The 24,482-nt window shown below is 42.0% G+C and overlaps 1 protein-coding gene across 1 annotated transcript in view; it reads right to left on the reverse strand.

The window, feature by feature from the left end:
• PIKFYVE (phosphoinositide kinase, FYVE-type zinc finger containing) overlaps positions 1-24,482 on the reverse strand; it is a 563,129-nt gene that overhangs the window by 62,564 nt on the left and 476,083 nt on the right. The window contains exon 39 of the mRNA XM_053713067.1: positions 3,579-3,653. Coding sequence (XP_053569042.1) covers positions 3,579-3,653 — 75 coding nt within the window. The remainder of the gene's footprint in view (positions 1-3,578; positions 3,654-24,482) is intronic.

Here is a 24,482-nt window from a genome sequence, read left to right on the forward strand (position 1 = left end):
GATCTTCCGACAAGGCCAAAGTGTGTCTCAAAAGAACATGAAGGCTAGTCAGTCTATACTGGAAAGCGCATCACACCCCCGCCGGACATGCAACATTGCGCCGAAACCCCTGGCGGGAAGAAGCTACCTTCCGGAGAATGGGAAGCAAATTTTGGGTTACCTGCATGCGTAGTAAGCGATGGTGGAAGGGAACTCGCCACTCGGAGGATAGAGGCCCCAGAGGCGGATGGCTCAGCAGCTCCTTGATTCCCTGATCCTGAGGAATTGAGCACTTTAATATGGCATTCAGAACATAGCTGATAGGCTAGTATCATCCGGGGCAATATGCATCCTGCGCACGTAGTAGAAAATAAAACAGAGACGTCCGTCTTCACGGAATCAGACTCCTCCATAGCTAGGATATTGATACAAGATTTGGACCCAAAACTTAAATGGCACCTGACACCCACAATGGCTGGGGAACTCACCGCCTCCTAGGAGCCCAATACCAGCAGATCCGAATTTCTCCATCGCCACAAGGCTAGGAATGCGGAAATGTAGAGTAAAAAACGTGACCACGCCCGGTCACAAGGTGAACCGTACAGTCCAGAAAAAGCGCACCCAACCGTAAAGGCCGCGTCACTTCCAAAGATTGTTATGTTCCACAAGCCATGAGTATAAGTAACACTACGCATAAGCAGGTCGAATCACATAACAAACATGATTAAAAAAAACCTGCTGAATAAACCCCCTTTAGGAGATATTACTTTTGATTCCAAGATACAAAAGGTGCCTCACTGAGACCCTTATGTTGAAATAGTCCAGCAAGGTGGTGGCCTCTCGGGAAAACATTTGTAATATAATACAATCATGACGAAAGTAAAATGAAACGATCTTACCGGAATCTACGCCGTGGAACAGGAACACGGCCCTTCAAGTGTGACGGATATTAGCATCACCTCCGTCATGGACTTGAGAGAAGAAAGCAAGCGGAGTGAAGTTAGACAACGCAGATTGCTTGAGGAGCTATTAACATGAGTCGGGATGGTTTTGCAGAAAGACTCTCCCTGCATCTCTGGACTCTAACTTTCATCCAAGCCCTAACTGGGAGACTGATAGGATTACTTAAAACTCCTGTCCCATGTCGAAGAGTACTACCCTCCATAAGAGACAAAATACATTCTGACACTTCTCTGCCAACCTCCTGGGACAAAAGGCAAAGAATGACTGGGGGATGAGGGGAGTGGGAGGAGTATTTAAGCCTTTGGCTGGGGTGTCTTTGCCTCCTCCTGGTGGCCAGGTTCTTATTTCCCAAAAGTAATGAATGCAGCTGTGGACTCTTTCCATTTATGAAGAAAAAAGTCTGGAAATCCTGATTTATGTGATAAGCTTCAATTTGATAAAGATGTGTAGCATAGTACCTGCAGTTACATGTTTTTAAGTAAAGGTAATGTTAGTAATTTATGCTATGTACATAGGTTAGGGATTTTGTTATAGCAACACTTTTTGGCATCAGTATATACTGTTTACGCACTACCTGCTGGAGGTGTATTAGCATGAGTAAAACTTAAAATTTTACTTAGACAAGTGGTAAAGAAAATTGATATAGGATTTAGTAATGAGGTATCACTTATATATCACTATAAATTTGTTAACAACTACACAAATAGGCATAATACAGCAGAACCACAATTTAAAATGCTGGGCACTTGGTTAATTAAAAGACTACGGTCACTGGCTGTAAGCAATATATGCTAACTCTTATTATGGGGCATTCAGCATTTCACTTTTATTTGTATTTTTTTCTGGGTGGATATAAAATCTAACTTAAAGAAAAAATTGTTGTATAGAAATACGCTGTGATAGAAACAGCTGTACAATATGTAATACTATGACTCAAATGGATAGGCTATGTAATTCTTAAGTTTATTGAGTGATAACCATGACAACAGGGGGTGAACACTTACACCGTATTTAAAAACACTCTAGTTTGCGTTTGCACTATTTCATTCATGGGGAGGTACTGTCCCTTACAATACACTTGATGCCAATATCTGTGTATGCTATTTGTATAGAAGTATGTTACGATAATCACTATGTATATCTGGAAGTGATGTAATCACAATTCCGGTTTCACGGAGCGGTGAAACGCAAGTTTGTGTTCCAATACATTTGTTTGGCGCCACAATGACTGAAGGGGGTAGGTAAAGCTTGTTTTGTGTTGGTTTTGAGCACTATATATTGGTGCATTGCACATACTGTTGTTATTCTAATGAAGGAGAGTTGATCTCCGAAAACGTTCAATAAACGAGAGTGCATCCATCCTTTTGGAGGATATATATATATATACACACACACACACACACACATATATATATATATATATATATATATATACACACACACACACATATACATATATATATATATATATATATATATACACATTTATAGACTTTGAGAAAGGCCCAGGTGTGGGCTGCAACGATGGATGTAACTCACTTTGAATAAAGAAACACTTAATTTGGAGAAATACTGAGGCTTCATTTTAAGAATATAAATGTATGTGTGTGTGTATATATATATATATATATATATATACACACATACACAAACGATTATATATAGGTATATATATATATATATATATATATATATATATATATATACACATACATACATACACATTAAAAAATACATATAACATTCTTTTATGTGCAGAACAATGGAGTGTGTAATATTTACAGTAAATAAATAGTAAAAACCTTTATTAAATATGAATATTGCATAAATATGCTTGAATGCACACACAAACACACACACATATATATATATATATATATATATATATACACAAACACGTCTATATATGTGTACATATGAATGTATGTTTATATGTGTATATATGTCTGTAAATACATATATACACATATAAATACATAAATATGTACACATATTTAGACATATACATCTTTAGAGATGTATGTGCATGTATCTGAATGTTAAAGTTAAAATGTTTGCCTGCCTTTTCTTTTTCTAACACCCGAGACCTTATATCTTTAAACCCTTAATACTTTTTATTAGATGATGTTATTATGAGTCTAACTGCACCTTTGTTTTGTATTTTTATGTGTATTGCAACACTTTTTTGTTTCACAAAACAGTTAACCAGAGCACTGAGGACGCGCTAACCCAGAAGAGCGTTAACTTCAATTGCGCTCAAGCGATCGTGTCTACTTTCAACTTGTAATACGAGAGGAAAATCTGACGCAAGCAAACATCCGCGATACCCCTTATCGCTTGTGTGTAACTGTTAGCGCTCCACACGTTATCTGGCCCTTTATCATATCACGCTTTGTAAAATGTAATCTCTCTTCAAGAAAAGCTGATTTAAAATGTTTAAGACATCTGTACTTTAGCAATTAGCAAATATCGACTTTATTCTAAATTTCAAGTAAATATACGTGTTACACGAGAATGATTCTCAGTCAATAATTTCTGCATACAATTCAATAGAATTTGCTTGTGCAGCCTGATTATAGACTTATATTTTTGTGCAATCACTTCTAAAAGAAAACAAAAAGATATAAAAGTCTTACCTTGACCTCCTAAAATTCCAGTTGACTTAACAACCATTTCTAGCTTTTTGTCCCATGTAAATGTCCGTATATAATCTGTTAAAAGATTAAAGCAATACTATTAACATATGAATAACAATCTTTAGTCTCAATTAAAGAAGGGACCATAAACGTATACAATGTATTTCTCTGTATTGAGCTTATCGGTGGCGTCTCTTTTACTGAAATCTAAAATATGAATCTCAAAATTAAGCTTTATGGTTCAGATTTAGTATGCAATTTTAAAGGAGCATAAAACCCAATTTTCTTCCCTTTATGGTTCAGATAGAGCATACAATTTTAAATAATTTTCCATATCAGTTCTATTATCTTATGTGCTTCCTCTCTTGGTATCCTTTATTGAAAAGCATACCTAGGTAGGGTCAGGAGCAGCAATGCAAAAAGGTAGCTAGCTAGTGATTAGTGGCTAGACACACATATGCCTCTTATCTTTGGCTCACCAAATGTATTTAGCTAGGACACATTAGTGCGCTGTTGCTCTGGAGCTGACTTTAGCTATGTGCTTAGCTCATTTGCAGGTGTTAAACACATAGTTGTATGCAAGCAATGGAGCAACAATAAAAGTGTTCCAACCCATTTAAGCATTTTCTTTTTACACTTTTATATCCCTTTAAGGTGTTAGGTTTTGTTCCTTCTCTTATCTCTGGCTACACACTAAATAGAGGTGCCTTAAAAAAATATGTTTGTGGGCAGGGACTCTACAGTTTAATATTAGTACAAGGTAGACCCACCATTAACATCTATATGGCGCAATGTTTGAAATACACTACACATATTTTATATATTGACACACCATTTAATGCTAAAACAAATATATAAAAAACAAGATAATAATGTGCACACATTTTCATATTATTATTTAATTTTTAAAAGGCAAACCAATCCATTTATTTCACAGTTTAAATTTCCAAATGAGGTTTATAATACACATTTATGTTTCAGCAGTCTGTGCTCCAGTGTTAAAGTAATTCTTTTCCACGTAATCTTAGTACAAAATGTATCCTTTGTTGTTTTTCTCACGTTTCACACCTGATAGTAAACATGTTATCAATTACAAAAATATAGAAAATAACACCAAAAACATAAGCAATTTCTATATCTTGGACCATATTCCTCGGCAATGCTTACCAGTGAGAACCCTTCTACTGAGTAGCATGGACAGAACTGACCACTCCCCTGGTTACCTGTATATAGGTAACCAATTGGTCCTCCCTGGTAATGCTCACCAGTCAGTCGATTACAAAAGCAGAATATAAGAAATCAGGGTGGGGGAAAAAAAAGACTGTGCCAAAAGATATAATGCAAAGTAGACAAAAATTTATTGAAGTTGCAACAGATGGTAACACTTTACGGAAAAACCCAGCAGAAGCTGAATGGGGTACATCAAGCTTGTAATGTGAAATTAAGGTATGATGCAATCTAGAGCTTTGCAATGAATCGTGATATGATGATATGCAATATCTGAATCACTTAAGGTTGCGATTGCATTTAAAAAAACAAAACAAAAAAACGGCTCCCTTCCCCAAGCTGCAAACAGCAAGCATTAATGACGTGGCGGACCAAGAAGTGTCTCATCAATGTAAAACGCAGCAGTAGTGATCACTCCCCCCCAGGGGGGTGGACTAGGAACCATCACAAGTCAGCAGGAACTGTTTCTAGGAAAGGTTAAATGCAAAAAGTATGTTTACAAATATTTTATAAAAATTGCAATTAATCACAATATTTCATCAAAAAAACAAGATTTATTTTTTCTCCATATCACATGGCCCTAATGCAATCTCTAAAAAGCGGCCTGAAAAAGTTCCTTGGCTGGGGCATTTGCTTCGAAAACACATAATGCCACAACTACCCTAGTCAAGTGTGCTACAAGCCCTTATTGGAATCTGCTCATTCTATTGGTTGTATGATCTGAAAATGACGAACAATTTAACTAGAAAAGGTAGACTTTGCAGCAGCCTGCCCCAAACAATAACCTTCTGCTAAAACAAATAGGATCAGTCTATGAAATAATTGGGCCCCCCTAGCAGAAGTTGGAAGGCAACGGACGTTGGAATGCAATCACATCTGATGCCGTCACAGAAGAAGCGTGATAAGAATGTATATTGGAGCGCAAAAATAATATATAATGTATTGCAAAAATAATATATAAAAGAAGCGCTAAGGACTTCCAGGGAGCGGCGTGCCAAGATAGCCACTAACAATAAAGCTCCATGATAGTCTTTTGCTTTAGACACTGCTAGCAACCACAGTTTTTACCATCCTACTTCCCTTGGCAATCTATGTGCCTGGGAAATCTGCTGGATCAAGACCTATCATCTCTTGGCTAAGGAGGAGTAATTCAATATTGATATAGCCATCTGGCTTTTTGACAGATCCTTCTTTTCCCAGCACACTACACATTTTGGACAAAATGGAGCAAATCGTCAATGATCTGAACAAAATATTCATGTCTCTATTTGAACCACTACAAATGGCAGTAGATGATGCCTTACAACAGTCGCGATGGAGTATAGAGACTTCCTGTGGAACAACACACTGTACGTGTCTGATACAGATATTGGAAACTGATCCCCTAAGTAATAACATGGTTCTCATGCTTTGTGTGAACATGGCACCCCTGGGATCATTGGTTTCGCTGCATCATATTATATTGGCATTTGAAATAGTCAAATTAGCCTGTGGTATCCAAACCTATACTGAAAGTTTCTGGCCTTAGGTCCAAGCTATAGGTGAGCTGTGTAAACATAGCCAGCAGAAGAAATTTCACTCCCAGTGGGGTATAGAAGAGATAAGGTAAAAAAAACATAAATTATGCTTACCGGATAATTTCCTTTCCTTTTGTACAGGGAGAGTCCACAGCTGCATTCATTACTTGTGGGACCAAAGGTTTAAATACTTTCCCCACTTCCCTCATCCCCCAGTCATTCTGCCGAGGAAACAAGGAACAGTAGGAGAAATATCAGGGTGAAAAAGGTGCCAGAAGAACAAGATAAAATTTAGGGCCGACTATCGGAGAAAACGGGCGGGAGTTGTACTCTCCCTGTACAGAAGGAAAGGAAATTATCTGGTAAGCATAATTTATGTTTTCCTTCTTAATACAGGGAGAGTCCACAGCTGCATTCATTACTTGTGGGAAATTATACCCAAGCTACAGAGGACACTGAATTCTAACGGGAGGGCAAAAAAGAAGAGGCGGAACCTATCTGAGGGCACCACAGCCTGCAAAAACCCTTTCTCCCAAAGGCTGCTTCAACAGAAGCAAAAATCTCAAAGTTTGGAAAAACATAATTTATGCTTACCTGATAAATTCCTTTCTTCTGTTGTGTGATCAGTCCACGGGTCATCATTACTTCTGGGATATAACTCCTCCCCAACAGGAAATGCAAGAGGATTCACCCAGCAGAGCTGCATATAGCTCCTCCCCTCTACGTCAGTCCCAGTCATTCGACCAAGAAACAACGAGAAAGGAGTAACCAAGGGTGAAGTGGTGACTGGAGTATAATTTAAAAGATATTTACCTGCCTTAAAACAGGGCGGGCCGTGGACTGATCACACAACAGAAGAAAGGAATTTATCAGGTAAGCATAAATTATGTTTTCTTCTGTTATGTGTGATCAGTCCACGGGTCATCATTACTTCTGGGATACCAATACCAAAGCAAAAGTACACGGATGACGGGAGGGATAGGCAGGCTCATTATACAGAAGGAACCACTGCCTGAAGAACCTTTCTCCCAAAAATAGCCTCCGAAGAAGCAAAAGTGTCAAATTTGTAAAATTTGGAAAAAGTATGAAGCGAAGACCAAGTTGCAGCCTTGCAAATCTGTTCAACAGAGGCCTCATTCTTAAAGGCCCAAGTGGAAGCCACAGCTCTAGTGGAGTGAGCTGTAATTCTTTCAGGAGGCTGCTGTCCAGCAGTCTCATAGGCTAAACGTATTATGCTACGAAGCCAAAAAGAGAGAGAGGTAGCAGAAGCTTTTTGACCTCTCCTCTGTCCAGAGTAAACGACAAACAAGGAAGAAGTTTGGCGAAAATCTTTAGTTGCCTGCAAGTAGAACTTGAGGGCACGAACTACATCCAGATTGTGTAAAAGACGTTCCTTCTTTGAAGAAGGATTTGGACACAAGGATGGGACAACAATCTCTTGATTGATGTTCCTGTTAGTGACTACCTTAGGTAAGAACCCAGGTTTAGTACGCAGAACTACCTTGTCTGAGTGAAAAATCAGATAAGGGGAATCACAATGTAAGGCTGATAACTCAGAGACTCTTCGAGCCGAGGAAATAGCCATTAAAAACAGAACTTTCCAAGATAACATTTTTATATCGATGGAATGAAGGGGTTCAAACGGAACACCCTGTAAAACGTTAAGAACTAAGTTTAAACTCCATGGTGGAGCAACAGCTTTAAACACAGGCTTGATCCTAGCTAAAGCCTGACAAAAGGACTGGACGTCTGGATTTTCTGACAGACGTCTGTGTAACAAGATGGACAGAGCTGAAATCTGTCCCTTTAATGAACTAGCTGATAAACCCTTTTCTAAACCTTCTTGTAGAAAAGACAATATCCTAGCGATCCTAACCTTACTCCAGGAGTAACCTTTGGATTCGCACCAGTATAGGTATTTCCGCCATATTTTATGGTAAATCCTTCTGGTAACAGGCTTCCTAGCCTGAATCAGGGTATCAATAACCGACTCAGAAAAACCACGTTTTGATAAAATCAAGCGTTCAATTTCCAAGCAGTCAGCTTCAGAGAAGTTAGATTTTGATGTTTGAATGGACCCTGTATCAGAAGGTCCTGTCTTAGAGGTAGAGACCAAGGCGGACAGGATGACATGTCCACTAGATTTGCATACCAAGTCCTGCGTGGCCAAGCAGGTGCTATTAGAATTACTGATGCTCTCTCCTGTTTGATTTTGGCAATCAATCGAGGAAGCAGCGGGAAGGGTGGAAACACATAAGCCATCCTGAAGTTCCAAGGTGCTGTCAAAGCATCTATCAGAACTGCTCCCGGATCCCTGGATCTGGACCCGTAGCGAGGAAGTTTGGCGTTCTGGCGAGACGCCATGAGATCTATCTCTGGTTTGCCCCAACGTCGAAGTATTTGGGCAAAGACCTCCGGATGAAGTTCCCACTCCCCCGGATGAAGAGTCTGGCGACTCAAGAAATCCGCCTCCCAGTTCTCCACTCCCGGGATGTGGATTGCTGACAGGTGGCAAGAGTGAGACTCTGCCCAGCGAATTATCTTTGATACTTCCATCATTGCTAGGGAGCTTCTTGTCCCTCCCTGATGGTTGATGTAAGCTACAGTCGTGATGTTGTCCGACTGAAACCTGATGAACCCCCGAGTTATTAACTGGGGCCAAGCCAGAAGGGCATTGAGAACTGCTCTCAATTCCAGAATGTTTATTGGAAGGAGACTCTCCTCCTGATTCCATAGTCCCTGAGCCTTCAGAGAATTCCAGACAGCGCCCCAACCTAGTAGGCTGGCGTCTGTTGTTACAATTGTCCAGTCTGGCCTGCTGAATGGCATCCCCCTGGACAGGTGTGGCCGATGAAGCCACCATAGAAGAGAATTTCTGGTCTCTTGATTCAGATTCAGAGTAGGGGACAAATCTGAGTAATCCCCATTCCACTGACTCAGCATGCATAATTGCAGCGGTCTGAGGTGTAGGCGTGCAAAAGGTACTATGTCCATTGCCGCTACCATTAAGCCGATCACCTCCATGCATTGAGCTACTGACGGGTGTTGAATGGAATGAAGGACGCGGCATGCATTTTGAAGTTTTGTTAACCTGTCTTCTGTCAGGTAAATCTTCATTTCTACAGAATCTATAAGAGTCCCCAAGAATGGAACTCTTGTGAGAGGAAAGAGAGAACTCTTCTTTTCGTTCACTTTCCATCCATGCGACCTTAGAAATGCCAGAACTAACTCTGTATGAGACTTGGCAGTTTGAAAGCTTGAAGCTTGTATTAGAATGTCGTCTAGGTACGGAGCTACCGAAATCCCTCGCGGTCTTAGTACCGCTAGAAGGGCACCCAGAACCTTTGTGAAGATTCTTGGAGCCGTAGCCAATCCGAATGGAAGAGCTACAAACTGGTAGTGCCTGTCTAAGAAGGCAAACCTTAGATACCGGTGATGATCTTTGTGGATCGGTATGTGAAGGTAAGCATCCTTTAAATCCACTGTGGTCATGTACTGACCCTCTTGGATCATGGGTAAGATTGTCCGAATAGTTTCCATTTTGAACGATGGAACTCTTAGGAATTTGTTTAGAGTCTTTAAATCTAAGATTGGCCTGAAAGTTCCCTCTTTTTTGGGAACCACAAACAGGTTTGAGTAGAACCCTTGTCCTTGTTCCGACCACGGAACCGGATGGATCACTCCCATTGTTAACAGATCTTGTACGCAGCGTAGAAACGCTTCTTTCTTTATCTGGTTTGTTGACAACCTTGACAGATGAAATCTCCCTCTTGGGGGAGATAATTTGAAGTCTAGAAGGTATCCCTGAGATATGATCTCTAGTGCCCAGGGATCCTGAACATCTCTTGCCCAGGCCTGGGCGAAGAGAGAGAGTCTGCCCCCTACTAGATCCGGTCCCGGATCGGGGGCTCTCGGTTCATGCTGTCTTTGGGGCAGCAGCAGGTTTCCTGGCCTGCTTGCTTTTGTTCCAGGACTGGTTAGGCTTCCAGCCTTGCCTGTAACGAGCAACAGCTCCTTCCTGTTTTGGTGCAGTGGAGGTTGATGCTGCTCCTGTTTTGAAATTCCGAAAGGGACGAAAATTAGACTGTCTAGCCTTAGCTTTGGCCTTGTCTTGAGGTAGGGCGTGGCCCTTACCTCCCGTAATGTCAGCGATAATTTCTTTCAAACCGGGCCCGAATAAGGACTGCCCCTTGAAAGGTATATTAAGTAATTTGGACTTAGAAGTAACATCAGCTGACCAGGATTTTAGCCACAGTGCCCTGCGTGTCTGTATGGCGAATCCTGAGTTCTTAGCCGTAAGTTTGGTTAAATGTACTACGGCCTCCGAAATGAAAGAATTAGCTAGTTTAAGGACTCTAAGCCTGTCCGTAATGTCGTCTAGCGTAGAGGAACTAAGGTTCTCTTCAAGCGACTCAATCCAAAATGCTGCCGCAGCCGTAATCGGCGCGATACAAGCAAGGGGTTGTAATATAAAACCTTGTTGAACAAACATTTTCTTAAGGTAACCCTCTAATTTTTTATCCATTGGATCTGAGAAAGCACAGCTATCCTCCACCGGGATAGTGGTACGCTTAGCTAAAGTAGAAACTGCTCCCTCCACCTTGGGGACCGTTTGCCATAAGTCCCGAGTGGTGGCGTCTATTGGAAACATCTTTCTAAATATTGGAGGGGGTGAGAACGGCACACCGGGTCTATCCCACTCCTTAGTAACAATTTCAGTTAGTCTCTTAGGTATAGGAAAAACGTCAGTACTCGCCGGTACCGCAAAGTATTTATCCAACCTACACAGTTTCTCTGGTATTGCAACAGTGTTACAATCGTTGAGAGCTGCTAAGACCTCCCCTAGTAGTACACGGAGGTTCTCCAATTTAAATTTAAAATTTGAAATATCTGAGTCCAATCTGTTTGGATCAGAACCGTCACCCACAGAATGAAGCTCTCCGTCCTCATGCTCTGCGAGCTGTGACGCAGTATCAGACATGGCCCTAGCATTGTCAGCGCACTCTGTTCTCACCCCAGAGTGATCACGCTTGCCTCTTAGTTCAGGTAATTTAGACAAAACTTCAGTCATAACAGTAGCCATATCTTGTAATGTTATCTGTAATGGCCGCCCAGATGTACTAGGCGCCAAAATATCACGCACCTCCCGGGCGGGAGATGCAGGTACTGTCGCGTGAGGCGAGTTAGTCGGCATAACTCTCCCCTCGCTGTTTGGTGAAATTTGTTCACATTGTACAGATTGACTTTTATTTAAAGTAGCATCAATACAGTTAGTACATAAATTTCTATTGGGCTCCACCTTGGCATTGGAACAAATGACACAGATATCTTCCTCTGAGTCAGACATGTTTAACACACTAGCAAAAAAACTTACAACTTGGTTATAATCTTTTTTAGCAAAAAAAACGCACTGTGCCTCAAAGAGGTACTAACGATTAAATGACAGTTGAAATAATGAACTGAAAAAACAGTTATTGCATCAAACTTTAAAACAACACAACTTTTAGCAAAGGTTTGTTCCCATTAGTAAAAAACAACACTAATTAAATTTGTACATAAGAAAACAAAACAACGTTTTTTATACACAGTCACTATAAGAATTCTCACAGCTCTGCTGAGAGAATTTACCTCCCTTCAAAGAAGTTTGAAGACCCCTGAGATCTGTCAGAGATGAACCGGATCATGCAGGAAATATAAAAGTAGCTGACTGGAATTTTTTGATGCGTAGCAAAGAGCGCCAAAAACGGCCCCTCCCTCTCCCACACAGCAGTGAAGAGAAACGAAACTGTCACAATTAAAGCAAAAAACTGCCAAGTGGAAAATAATGCCCAAACATTTATTCACACAGCACCTCAGCAATGTAAACGATTCTACATTCCAGCAAAAACGTTTAACATGAGAATAGTTATTAAAAAGGATTAGTGACCTTTAACACAGTAGTTCCGGTGAAATACCATCCCCAGAATACTGAAGTGTATACATACATGTCATTTTAACGGTATGGCAGGCTTTTCTCATCAATTCCATTCAGAAAATAAAAACTGCCACATACCTCAATGCAGATTCATCTGCCCGCTGTCCCCTGATCTGAAGCCTTTACCTCCCTCAGATGGTCGAGAACAGCAATATGGTCTTAACGACTCCGGTTAAAATCATAGTAAAAAAATCTCTGTCAGATTCTTCCTCAAACTCTGCCAGAGAAGTAATAACACGCTCCGGTGCTATTTTAAAATAACAAACTTTTGATTGAAGTCATAAAAACTAAGTATAATCACCATAGTCCTCTCACACATCCTATCTAGTCGTTGGGTGCAAGAGAATGACTGGGACTGACGTAGAGGGGAGGAGCTATATGCAGCTCTGCTGGGTGAATCCTCTTGCATTTCCTGTTGGGGAGGAGTTATATCCCAGAAGTAATGATGACCCGTGGACTGATCACACATAACAGAAGAAAAGAATGTAAGGAAGACCAAGTAGTCCGCCCAACAAAACTGATCCATAGAAGCCTCATTTTAGATGCCCAAGAGGATGTCACTGCTGAAAAAACTGAGCCGTAAACCTGAGGAGGCCTGCGTCCCGCTGACTCCTATCCCAAGCGGAAGATACTCCTCAACTAAAAATTAAGGAAGTCTAAGATGTCTGCTGACCCTTATGCTTCCCAGATAGATAGTAAACAGAGAAAACTGTCTATTCCTATATATTCTGAAGATTAAACTTTAAGGCACGCCTCCATCTTATGTAGTAAGGATATAAAAAGTAGACCACAAATTCTCCACTGAAAGGTGTGAAGTAACACCACCTGGGAGAAATCCTAACTAGTTCCGTAGGATAGCCTTACTACCATGAAACACCCGATAAGGAGGGTCGCATTGTAAGACCGTAAACTCAGAGACTTCTGAACTCAGAAGTAATATTGAGAAGTAAGGACCTCTAAAAGAACAACTTAAAGACAACCTCATGCATAGGAACCAAGGCATTCAGATGCCAATACCAGAAAGGCATGATCCAAAAATCCCTGGAAAGAGCATCCGAACTATACACCGGCCTGAACGCAGTCAGGGCCATAACAAAAGCTGTACATCCGGAAGCTCAATGAGCCTCTGGTGCCAAAAGAAAAAACACACAGGGCCAAAACCGACCCAACAGGGAATCAGCTAAGAGGCTCTTTTTCAGAACTTCTTGGAAGAAGGAAGGAAGGAACCCTGGCAGGCTGAATAGTGTGCTGGGACAGACTCCGATCCATCACAGTCGAGGGGTCCTCCACACCTACCATAGATGAAAAAGGACCAGTTTACACGCCCTAAGGAGCGGACCAAAATCACTCCGAAAGAATTGTCTCTGTGGCTAAGAACTAATCGACCTCTCGCAGGCCGACTCAGGGAAAAGTATTCAAGGAAGCAAATAGACCCTGTTCCGACAGATCCCTACCACAAAGAACCTTCCGGAGGAGAAACCCTAGATCGGGAACCACAAGCCAAGCCGCCTCACGACCCATAATGTGTAAACTGGAATAGAGACGGAACGTCCAGAGATTCTCATTCGGCGTCCCCTAAAAGTAACAATTTAAAACTGATAACATCCGACCCGGATGATCACCCCTTAAGACAGCGAGCCGCAGCGAGCCTCTCCCCATTACCCACCCGAGACTCAACCCTGAGAGTTAGGGAGACACAAACTCAGAAGGAGATTCAAGCCAGCAAAAACAAAATTTATGCTTACCTGATAAATTCCTTTCTCCTGTAGTGTAGTCAGTCCACGGGTCATCCATTACTTATGGAATATATCTCTTCCTAACAGGAAACTGCAAGAGAATTACCCAGCAGAGCTGCTATATAGCTCCTCCCCTCACCTATCATACTCAGTCATTCGACCAAAGCAGACGAGAAAGGAGGAACCATAGGGTACAGTGGTGACTGGAGTTTAATTAAAATTTAGACCTGCCGTAAAAACAGGGCGGGCCGTGGACTGACTACACTACAGGAGAAAGGAATTTATCAGGTAAGCATAAATTATGTTTTCTCCTGTTAAGTGTAGTCAGTCCACGGGTCATCCATTACTTATGGAATACCAATACCAAAGCTAAAGTACACGGATGAAGGGAGGGACAAGGCAGGAACATTAAACAGAAGGAACCACTGCCTGAAGTACCTTTCTCCCAAAAATAGCCTCCGACGAAGCAAAAGTGTCAAATTTGTAAAATTTTGAAAAAGTGTGAAGCGAAGACCAAGTCGCAGCCTTGCAAATCTGTTCAACAGAGGCCTCATTTTTAAAGGCCCAGGTGGAAGCCACAGCTCTAGTAGAATGAGCTGTAATCCTTTCAGGAGGCTGCTGTCCAGCAGTCTCATAGGCTAAGCGTATTATGCTACGAAGCCAAAATGAGAGAGAGGTAGCCGAAGCCTTTTGACCTCTCCTCTGTCCAGAGTAAACGACAAACAGGGAAGAAGTTTGACGAAAATCCTTAGTTGCCTGCAAATAGAATTTCAGGGCACGGACTACGTCCAGATTATGCAAAAGTCGTTCCTTCTTTGAAGAAGGGTTAGGACACAGAGATGGAACAACAATCTCTTGATTGATATTCCTGTTAGTAACTACCTTAGGTAAGAACCCAGGTTTAGTACGCAGGACTACCTTGTCTGAATGAAAAATCAGATAAGGAGAATCACAATGTAAGGCAGATAACTCAGAGACTCTTCGAGCCGAGGAAATAGCCATCAAAAACAGAACTTTCCAAGATAACAGCTTGATATCAATGGAATGAAGGGGTTCAAATGGAACGCCTTGAAGAACATTAAGAACTAAGTTTAAGCTCCACGGCGGAGCAACAGACTTAAACACAGGCTTAATCCTAGTTAAAGCCTGACAGAAAGCCTGAACGTCTGGAACTTCAGCCAGACGTTTGTGTAGAAGAATAGACAGAGCAGAAATCTGTCCCTTTAACGAACTAGTAGATAAGCCCTTTTCTAAACCCTCTTGTAGAAAGGACAATATCCTAGGAATCCTAACTTTACTCCATGAGTAACTCTTGGATTCGCACCAATGTAAATATTTACGCCATATCTTATGGTAAATCTTTCTGGTAACAGGCTTCCTAGCCTGTATTAAGGTATCAATAACCGACTCCGAGAAGCCACGCTTTGATAGAATCAAGCGTTCAATCTCCATGCAGTCAGCCTCAGAGAAATTAGATTTGGATGTTTGAAAGGACCCTGAATTAGAAGGTCCTGTCTCAGAGGCAGAGACCACGGTGGACAGGACGACATGTCCACTAGGTCTGCATACCAGGTCCTGCGTGGCCACGCAGGCGCTATCAGAATCACCGAAGCTCTCTCCTGTTTGATCTTGGCAATCAAACGAGGAAGCATCGGGAATGGTGGAAACACATAAGCCATGTTGAAGACCCAAGGGGCTGTCAGAGCATCTATCTGCACCGCTCCCGGGTCCCTGGACCTGGATCCGTAACAAGGAAGCTTGGCGTTCTGACGAGACGCCATGAGATCCAGATCTGGTTTGCCCCAACGACGAATCAGTTGAGCAAAGACCTCCGGATGAAGCTCCTACTCCCCCGGATGAAAAGTCTGGCGACTTAGAAAATCCGCCTCCCAGTTCTCCACGCCTGGGATGTAGATCGCTGACAGGTGGCAAGAGTGAGACTCTGCCCAGCGAATTATCTTTGAGACTTCCAACATCGCTAGGGAACTCCTGGTTCCCCCTTGATGGTTGACGTAAGCCACAGTCGTGATGTTGTCCGACTGAAATCTGATGAACCTCAGAGTTGCTAACTGAGGCCAAGCTAGGAGAGCATTGAATATTGCTCTTAACTCCAGAATATTTATTGGGAGGAGTTTCTCCTCCTGAGTCCATAATCCCTGAGCTTTCAGGGAATTCCAGACTGCTCCCCAGCCTAGAAGGCTGGCGTCTGTTGTTACAATCGTCCAATCTGGCCTGCGAAAGGTCATCCCCTTGGACAGATGTGGCCGAGAAAGCCACCATAGAAGAGAATCTCTGGTCTCTTGATCCAGATTTAGTAGGGGGGACAAATCTGAGTAATCCCCGTTCCACTGAATTAGCATGCACAATTGCAGCGGTCTGAGATCCAGGCGCGCAAATGGTACTATGTCCATTGCCGCTACCATTAAGCCGATTACTTCCATGCACTGAGCTACTGACGGGTGTGGAATGGAGTGAAGGACACGGCAAGCATTTAGAAGTTTTAATAACCTGGCCTCTGTCAGGTAAATTTTCATCTCTACAGAATCTATAAGAGTCCCTAGAAAGGGAACTCTTGTAAGTGGTAATAGAGAACTCTTTTCCACGTTCACCTTCCACCCATGCGACCTCAGAAATGCCAGAACTATCTCTGTATGAGACTTGGCAGTTTGAAAACTTGACGCTTGTATCAGAATGTCGTCTAGGTACGGAGTCACCGCTATGCCTCGCGGTCTTAGTACCGCCAGAAGTGATCCTAGAATTTTTGTAAAGATTCTTGGAGCCGTAGCTAATCTGAAGGGAAGAGCTACAAACTGGTAATGCCTGTCTAGGAAGGCAAATCTCAGATACCGGTAATGGTCCTTGTGAATCGGTATGTGAAGGTAGGCATCCTTTAGATCCACTGTGGTCATGTACTGACCCTCTTGGATCATGGGAAGGATGGTTCGAATAGTTTCCATTTTGAATGATGGAACTCTTAGAAATTTGTTTAGGATTTTTAAGTCCAAGATTGGCCTGAAGGTTCCCTCTTTCTTGGGAACCACAAATAGGTTTGAATAGAATCCCTGCCCGTGTTCCGTCCGCGGAACTGGGTGGATTACCCCCATTAGTAAGAGGTCTTGTACACAGCGTAGAAACGCCTCTTTCTTTATTTGGTTTGCTGGTAACCTTGAAAGATGAAATCTCCCCCGTGGAGGAGAAGTTTTGAAGTCCAGGAGATATCCCTGAGATATGATCTCCAACGCCCAGGGATCCTGGACATCTCTTGCCCAAGCCTGGGCGAAGAGAGAAAGTCTGCCCCCCACTAGATCCGTTTCCGGATAGGGGGCCCTCTCTTCATGCTGTTTTGGGGGCAGCAGCAGGTTTCTTGGCCTGCTTGCCATTGTTCCAGGACTGGTTAACTTTCCAGCCCTGTCTGTAACGAGCAACAGCTCCTTCCTGTTTTGGAGCGGAGGAAGTTGATGCTGCTCCTGCCTTGAAGTTACGAAAGGCACGAAAATTAGACTGTTTGGCCTTTGATTTGGCCCTGTCCTGAGGTAGAGCATGGCCCTTACCTCCCGTAATGTCAGCAATAATTTCTTTCAAGCCGGGCCCGAATAAGGTCTGCCCTTTGAAAGGAATATTAAGCAATTTAGATTTAGAAGTCACGTCAGCTGACCAGGATTTAAGCCATAGCGCTCTGCGCGCTTGGATGGCGAATCCGGAGTTCTTAGCCGTAAGTTTGGTTAAATGCACAACGGCATCAGAAACAAATGCGTTAGCTAGCTTAAGTGTCTTAAGCTTGTTGATTATTTCAGCCAATGGAGCTGAGCGAATGGCCTCTTCCAGAGACTCAAACCAGAATGCTGCCGCAGCAGTGACAGGCGCAATGCATGCGAGGGGCTGTAAAATAAAACCTTGTTGAACAAACATTTTCTTAAGGTAACCCTCTAATTTTTTATCCATTGGATCTGAAAAGGCACAACTATCCTCCACCGGGATAGTGGTACGCTTAGCTAAAGTAGAAACTGCTCCCTCCACCTTAGGGACCGTCTGCCATAAGTCTTGTGTGGTGGCGTCAATAGGAAACATTTTCCTAAATATGGGAGGAGGGGTAAAAGGCACACCCGGTCTATCCCACTCCTTGCTAATAATCTCTGTAAGCCTTTTTGGTATAGGAAACACGTCAGTACACACCGGTACCGCATAGTATCTATCCAACCTACATAATTTCTCTGGAATTGCAACCGTGTTACAATCATTCAGAGCCGCTAATACCTCCCCTAGCAATGTGCGGAGGTTCTCTAGCTTAAATTTAAAATTGGAAATCTCTGAATCTAGTCTCCCTGGATCAGATCCGTCACCCACAGAATGAAGCTCTCCGTCCTCACGTTCTGCAAACTGTGACGCAGTATCTGACATGGCTCTCATCTCATCCGCGCGCTCTATCCTTAACCCAGAGCTATCGCGCTTGCCTCTTAATTCTGGCAACTTAGATAATACTTCTGTCATAACAGTAGCCATGTCTTGCAAAGTGATTTGTAAGGGCCTCCCTGATGTACTTGGCGCCACAAAATCCCGCACCTCCTGAGCGGGAGGCGAAGGTACTGACACGTGAGGAGAGTTAGTCGGCATAACTTCCCCCTCGTCGTCTGGTGATAATTTCTTTACATGTAAAGATTGACTTTTATTTAAAGTAGCATCAATGCAATTAGTACACAAATTTCTATTGGGCTCCACATTGGCCTTTAAACATAGTGAACAAAGAGATTCATCTGAGTCAGACATGTTTAAACAAACTAGCAATGAGACTAGCAAACTTGGAAATACTTTTCAAAATTAATTTAGAAGCAATATAAAAAACGTTACTGTGCCTTTAAGAAGCACAGAAAAACTGACACAGTTGAAATAACAATGACCAAAATAGTTATAGCAAGCAAATTTTCACAGTAAATGTATTAAGTTAGCAAAGGATTGCACCCACCAGCAAATGGATGATTAACCCCTTAGTACCCAAAAACGGATAACAATTATATAATTAACGTTTTTCTCACAGTCAAATACACTGTCACAGGACTGCTGTGCCTGATTACCTCCCTCAAAATGGATTTTGAAGACCCCTGAGCTCTCTAGAGACGATCTGGATCATGGAGGATGAAGTAGACAGATTGTGACTGAATTTTTACTGCGCAAAAAAGCGCTAAAATAGGCCCCTCCCACTCATATTACAACAGTGGGGAAGCTCAGAAACTGTTTCTATGCAGAAAACAAAAATGGCCATGTGGTAAAAATCATGCCCTAATAAGTTTTATCACCAAGTACCTCACAAAAACGATTAACAAGCCAGTAAACGTTTTAAACATACATTTGAAAGTTATGTATTATTATTAATAAGCCTGCTACCAGTCGTTTTTACTGCAGTTAAGGCTCATACATTATTTCAGTATTAACAGTATTTTCAGAGTCAATTCCATTCCTTAGAAAAATACATTCAGTGTACACACACACACACATCAGCCTGATACCAGTCGCTATCACTGCATTTAAGGCTGAACTTACTTTACAATGGTATCAGCAGTATTTTCTCAGTCAATTCCATTCCTCAGAAAATAAATTACTGCACATACCTCATTTGTTGCAGGGGAGCCCTGCATGCTATTCCCCTTCTCTGAAGTTACCTCACTCCTCAGATGAGAAACAGCTAGTGGAACTTAGTTACGTCTGCTAAGACCATAGAAAAAAACCCCAGGCAAATTCTTCTTCTAATGCTGCCTGAGAATAAACAGCACACTCCGGTGCCATTTAAAAATAACAAACTTTTGATTGTAGAAATAAACTAAGTTAAAAAACACCACAGATCTCTCACAGCTTCCTTTTTAGTTAGGCTGCAAGAGAATGACTGAGTATGATAGGTGAGGGGAGGAGCTATATAGCAGCTCTGCTGGGTAATTCTCTTGCAGTTTCCTGTTAGGAAGAGATATATTCCATAAGTAATGGATGACCCGTGGACTGACTACACTTAACAGGAGAAATAAGACCGGCTAGGAACCTTACATTGGGACGAACCCTGACTGCCTGAAGATTCAAAGGAAAACGAAGAATGGGAGGGAAATACCTCCTGATCTTCCAGGCCTACCTCAGGTACGCCTTCACCAGCCTGACAAACATGTGACCGAAGTCAAAACCCCTCCAGGTGAAAAAAGAACGATGTCACGCAGAAACAGGGAGATCCTGACAAGTACACTGAAGAGCTATTGACTCCACCTGTAGTCAAGGTAAATATACTAAGACATATTTAAACAGTGCCACTCCACTGCCACTGCCAGCACCTAGCCTCATCAGAGAGGAGTCCTTGCAGAAGGAATGAAATCCATCTGGATCCCCTGATAATGATCACCCCTCAACACAGAGCTAGCGATGGCCCAAAGGAGGGCTGGAGGGCACGATCTAATGAAGCTAACTCATAACTTCACAAAAAAGCCGAAGAAAGTTCTACCTGGCTAGGAAGACTAAATTAGCATCCAGGAATCCCCCCTGGTGCCTACACCAGAAACTCAGATGTAGATCCATCTCCGAGGATCAAGGAAGACAGATGAAATCCCCAAGATACCCTTAAGATGGTAATTAAACCAGAATCGCCAAAACAAGGGGAACTACCGTTAGATATGAGTTCTGCCCACTGCCAAAAGAAAAGCCCAGATCCTAACAAATTTTAGAATCAGTAGCGAGACTGAACAAACCAAAGTATTGAAAGGAATGGTCCAGAGGAACCGGAAGCCACAGAGGAAAGAAAAGGGCATGATTTCCATCCTTGACAGCGATTTACACTGATCCTCCCGTACAAAAAGGAAGAGAGTACTCTATAGTCTCCCTCTGGAACGGGACGGGATATCACTCCCTCTATGGGGCCACAAAAACAACAGCGGTTTGAAAAATATCCCAACGCAATCCAGACAGCCCCCAACTCAATCCAAGATAGGTCCTGAAACAGGTCCCTCCATCTAGGTTAGGAAGGCCCGTACAGATTGGACCGATGTCCGGAGACGGCTCCAAAAACCACCTGAATAACTTAGGCTCAGTGGAGAACTTGATGTTGGATCTAGACCGCACTAAAGGAACAAGAGAAAAAGGATTTGTCTCTCAGATTCGCTTTCCTCTCAAGCAGAAAGAAAGATTAAGCACATAGAAGTCATATCTGACAGAGCGATAAACAGCTTGCTGCAGCTGGTTTCAAACTGCAATCCTTTCGCTAACTAGGAAGTTACCAGTCTGCTGTGGACTCAAAGTTTAGAAGTGTGCAAAAAATTCCATCTAAGGAAATATAAGCTCCAATGGCTTAAATTGTTCTCGAGAATATTGAGTAAACCTTCACCTCGAATTGAGACAGAGATGCTCCAACCGGAAGCCTCCGATCACAAAAAGTGATAGCAAGTAGGAATGTGCAACAACACAACCCCCTTTAGAGCCCGGAACAGGGATCTCCATCCTTCCCCAGCCGTCTTAATCAAGTTAGCTATCTGATTTAGAGGTCTGAGATTCAACTGGCAGATCAGTACTAGGATCTTCTAATATCGACAAAACCTCTCTTAGGAGCAGACGCAGGCGAGCCACTCTAAATCTAAAAGCGTATTCCTCCTCTGCCGGAGGAATACAAGTAGCAGGCTCTGACCCAGGAGGTCCGTACTCTGAAGCCTCAGAGAGGACCGCATCCCCAGAAGACTGATCTGGTACAACCGTCACTTTACATGATGCTCCATGGGTAGGAGTGCAAGGATTAACCCTCCGCTTGCACGTAACAGTACTAGGCAAGACAGCTAAGGCCGCAGACATGGCCATACAAAACTGTGCAGTAACAACTGGTGGAAAAAGGCCCCCTCCAGGCAGAGGATTAGCGGTGTAAGGGGAAGCTGCATGTGTAGGATCAGATGACTGTAGGGGACACGCCTCATGGGATGGAGATTCCTTAGAGGCGGATGGCTCAGTGGCATCTAACATCTCAACATTGTTTGATGAAAACACCCTAAGCGGCATACAGAACATAATTGAGAGGGCTGGATCACCCGGGCCTCCTCGCAATATACATAGTTATCGAATTCTGTCGTAGAGGGATCACCCTCTAAATGATCAGAATCCTCCATAACTAGGGTAACCCTATTCAAATCTGAGAAAAAAACGGCAGCTTAAACCCTCAATGGCTGGGGCATTCACCACCTCCTATGATCCAGACAGAATAGAGACTCGTTCCTCTCCGTAGTCACTCGGTCAGGAATAGGTAATGGAAACCGTGACCACACCCGGTCACATGGTGCGCCATGCAGGACTGCCCCTGCTAAAGAAAAAGCCTGCCAAGTTTAATAAAACTGTGCAGCTCTCAAGTAAATAACCTGTACGTTCCGTATAAGCCTATGAGCCCAAAACACATCCCGCACACAGAAAGCAGCAATAATCACATAAACCAATATGATTAAACCCCACTGTTCAACAATCCCCCTCAGGAAATATTAACCCTTGATTCCATAAAGATAAAAGGAGTCCCACTGAGACCCTGTCTTCTAGTGTTAACACATGTATAAAAAAAAAATGAAACAATCTTATCAGAATCTATGCCGTGGAACAGAAATGCAGTCCTTCAAGTGTGACAGATTGTAGCATCGCTTCTATCATGGACTTGAGTGATGAAAAAGCAGGCAGCAAAACTTGTCAACGCTGATTGCTTAGGAGCTGTTAACATGATTCTGGATGGGTTCACAAGATGACTCTCCCTGCATCTCCAGACTAACTTTCATCAATGCTCTCACTGAGAGGCTGACAAGACTACTTAAAACTCCAGTCCTGTATCGAAGGGTAGATACCCTTTCTAAGGAACTACTCCAAGATCTTCTGACACTTCACTGCCAACCTCCTGTGATGAAAGGCAAATAATGACTAGGGGATGAGGGAAGTGGGGGAGGTATTTAGGCTTTGGCTGTGGTGTCTTTGCCTCCTCCTGGTGGCCAGGTTCAGTATTCCCACAAGTATATATATATATATATATATATATATGCGCATGTACTGTGTGTGTGTATATATATATATATATATATATCTATATATATATATCTATATATATATATACAGTATATATATATATATATATATGTGTATGTATATATATATATAAAATAAAGCAAGAAAGGCACTCTCCGTATTCATCACCAAAACTTTTACTTAGGTACGGAGAGTGAATACGGAGAGTGCCTTTCTTGCTTTATTTTCTATATTATATTTAAAGTGCACCCCGGTGGTTGCATGTTAATAGTGAGTGTGGGATCCTCTCTGAGTATTATATATATATATATATATATATATATATATATATATATATATATATATATATATATATTCTGTATAATTTAGAATAATTGGTAATATTTTTAATATTTTATATTTAATATTTCTAGTTGTATGTACAATAAAAAAATTAAAATGTTCTCCATGTAAAGAACATTCATTGGAATATAAAATATTAACAACACCTCTCGGGTTTGCGCATGAGAGATGAGTTTTTTTCTTCTGCGCTCTCCAATGAAGTCTATCTGGAGAATATGGCGCAGTCGCAGTATCACAAAGTAATTTGGTTAGCGTTTGTCAGGTTTTGCTTGGGCGCAAACTTTTTGCCTTCAACTTGTAATACGAACACAGCTTAATGTGCGCAAAAAGATTACTTCTAGCTAAGTTTAAGCTCGAGCAAAAGCAGAAAATAGCGCGCCACTTGTAATCTGGCTCTATGAAAGGAGAACATAACTTTACTGATTGGAATAGGCTTCCTCGACAAATAGGGAGAAAATAAACAGAAAAAAACAAGATATTCTGGCAGAGAGACATGCTTATGTAGGAAACAAACATGCAAGCAATTATCATGACCACTGTATGAACACATACTAAAGGAAATGCTAGATTGTGTTTCAGCAGTAATATCTGAATTGGCCGTCCTTGTCATAATTCTAATCTAACATAAGTCCATCAGGAGTGTATTTTGATGGACGCCTTTGCAAATTCTGCTTTGCCCAGGCAGCTTACATGGCAATCAGCCGACATATCTGTCCTTTTTAACAAAGACTTCATAGATGTGTTCCGGCAATACTCATGACCGAGTAAACACACTAAGGGCCCAATGATTAAAAATGTTCTAGTTTGTAGAGTAAATTATAGTGCAGACTTCACAGGGGCTGAACTCTCTCTTAAAAAAAAAAAAAATCCAGAACCTGGAAATCTCAGAGAGATGAGTCCTGCCTCCCCTAGAAAGTAATAAAGCTCTCCGGGATAGAAAATCCACAGGGGAGATTATTCTGAAATGTTTCACTACAATTTAACTTGCATTTACTTCTAGTTAAAAGATACATGAAATAGCATGTCATTTTAAACAACTTTCTAATTTACTTAATTCTTTTGATATCCTTTGTTGAAAAGCATATCTAGATAGGCACAGAAGCAG

Source organism: Bombina bombina, chromosome 1 (assembly GCF_027579735.1).
Source record: "Bombina bombina isolate aBomBom1 chromosome 1, aBomBom1.pri, whole genome shotgun sequence".
Lineage (NCBI taxonomy): Eukaryota > Metazoa > Chordata > Amphibia > Anura > Bombinatoridae > Bombina > Bombina bombina.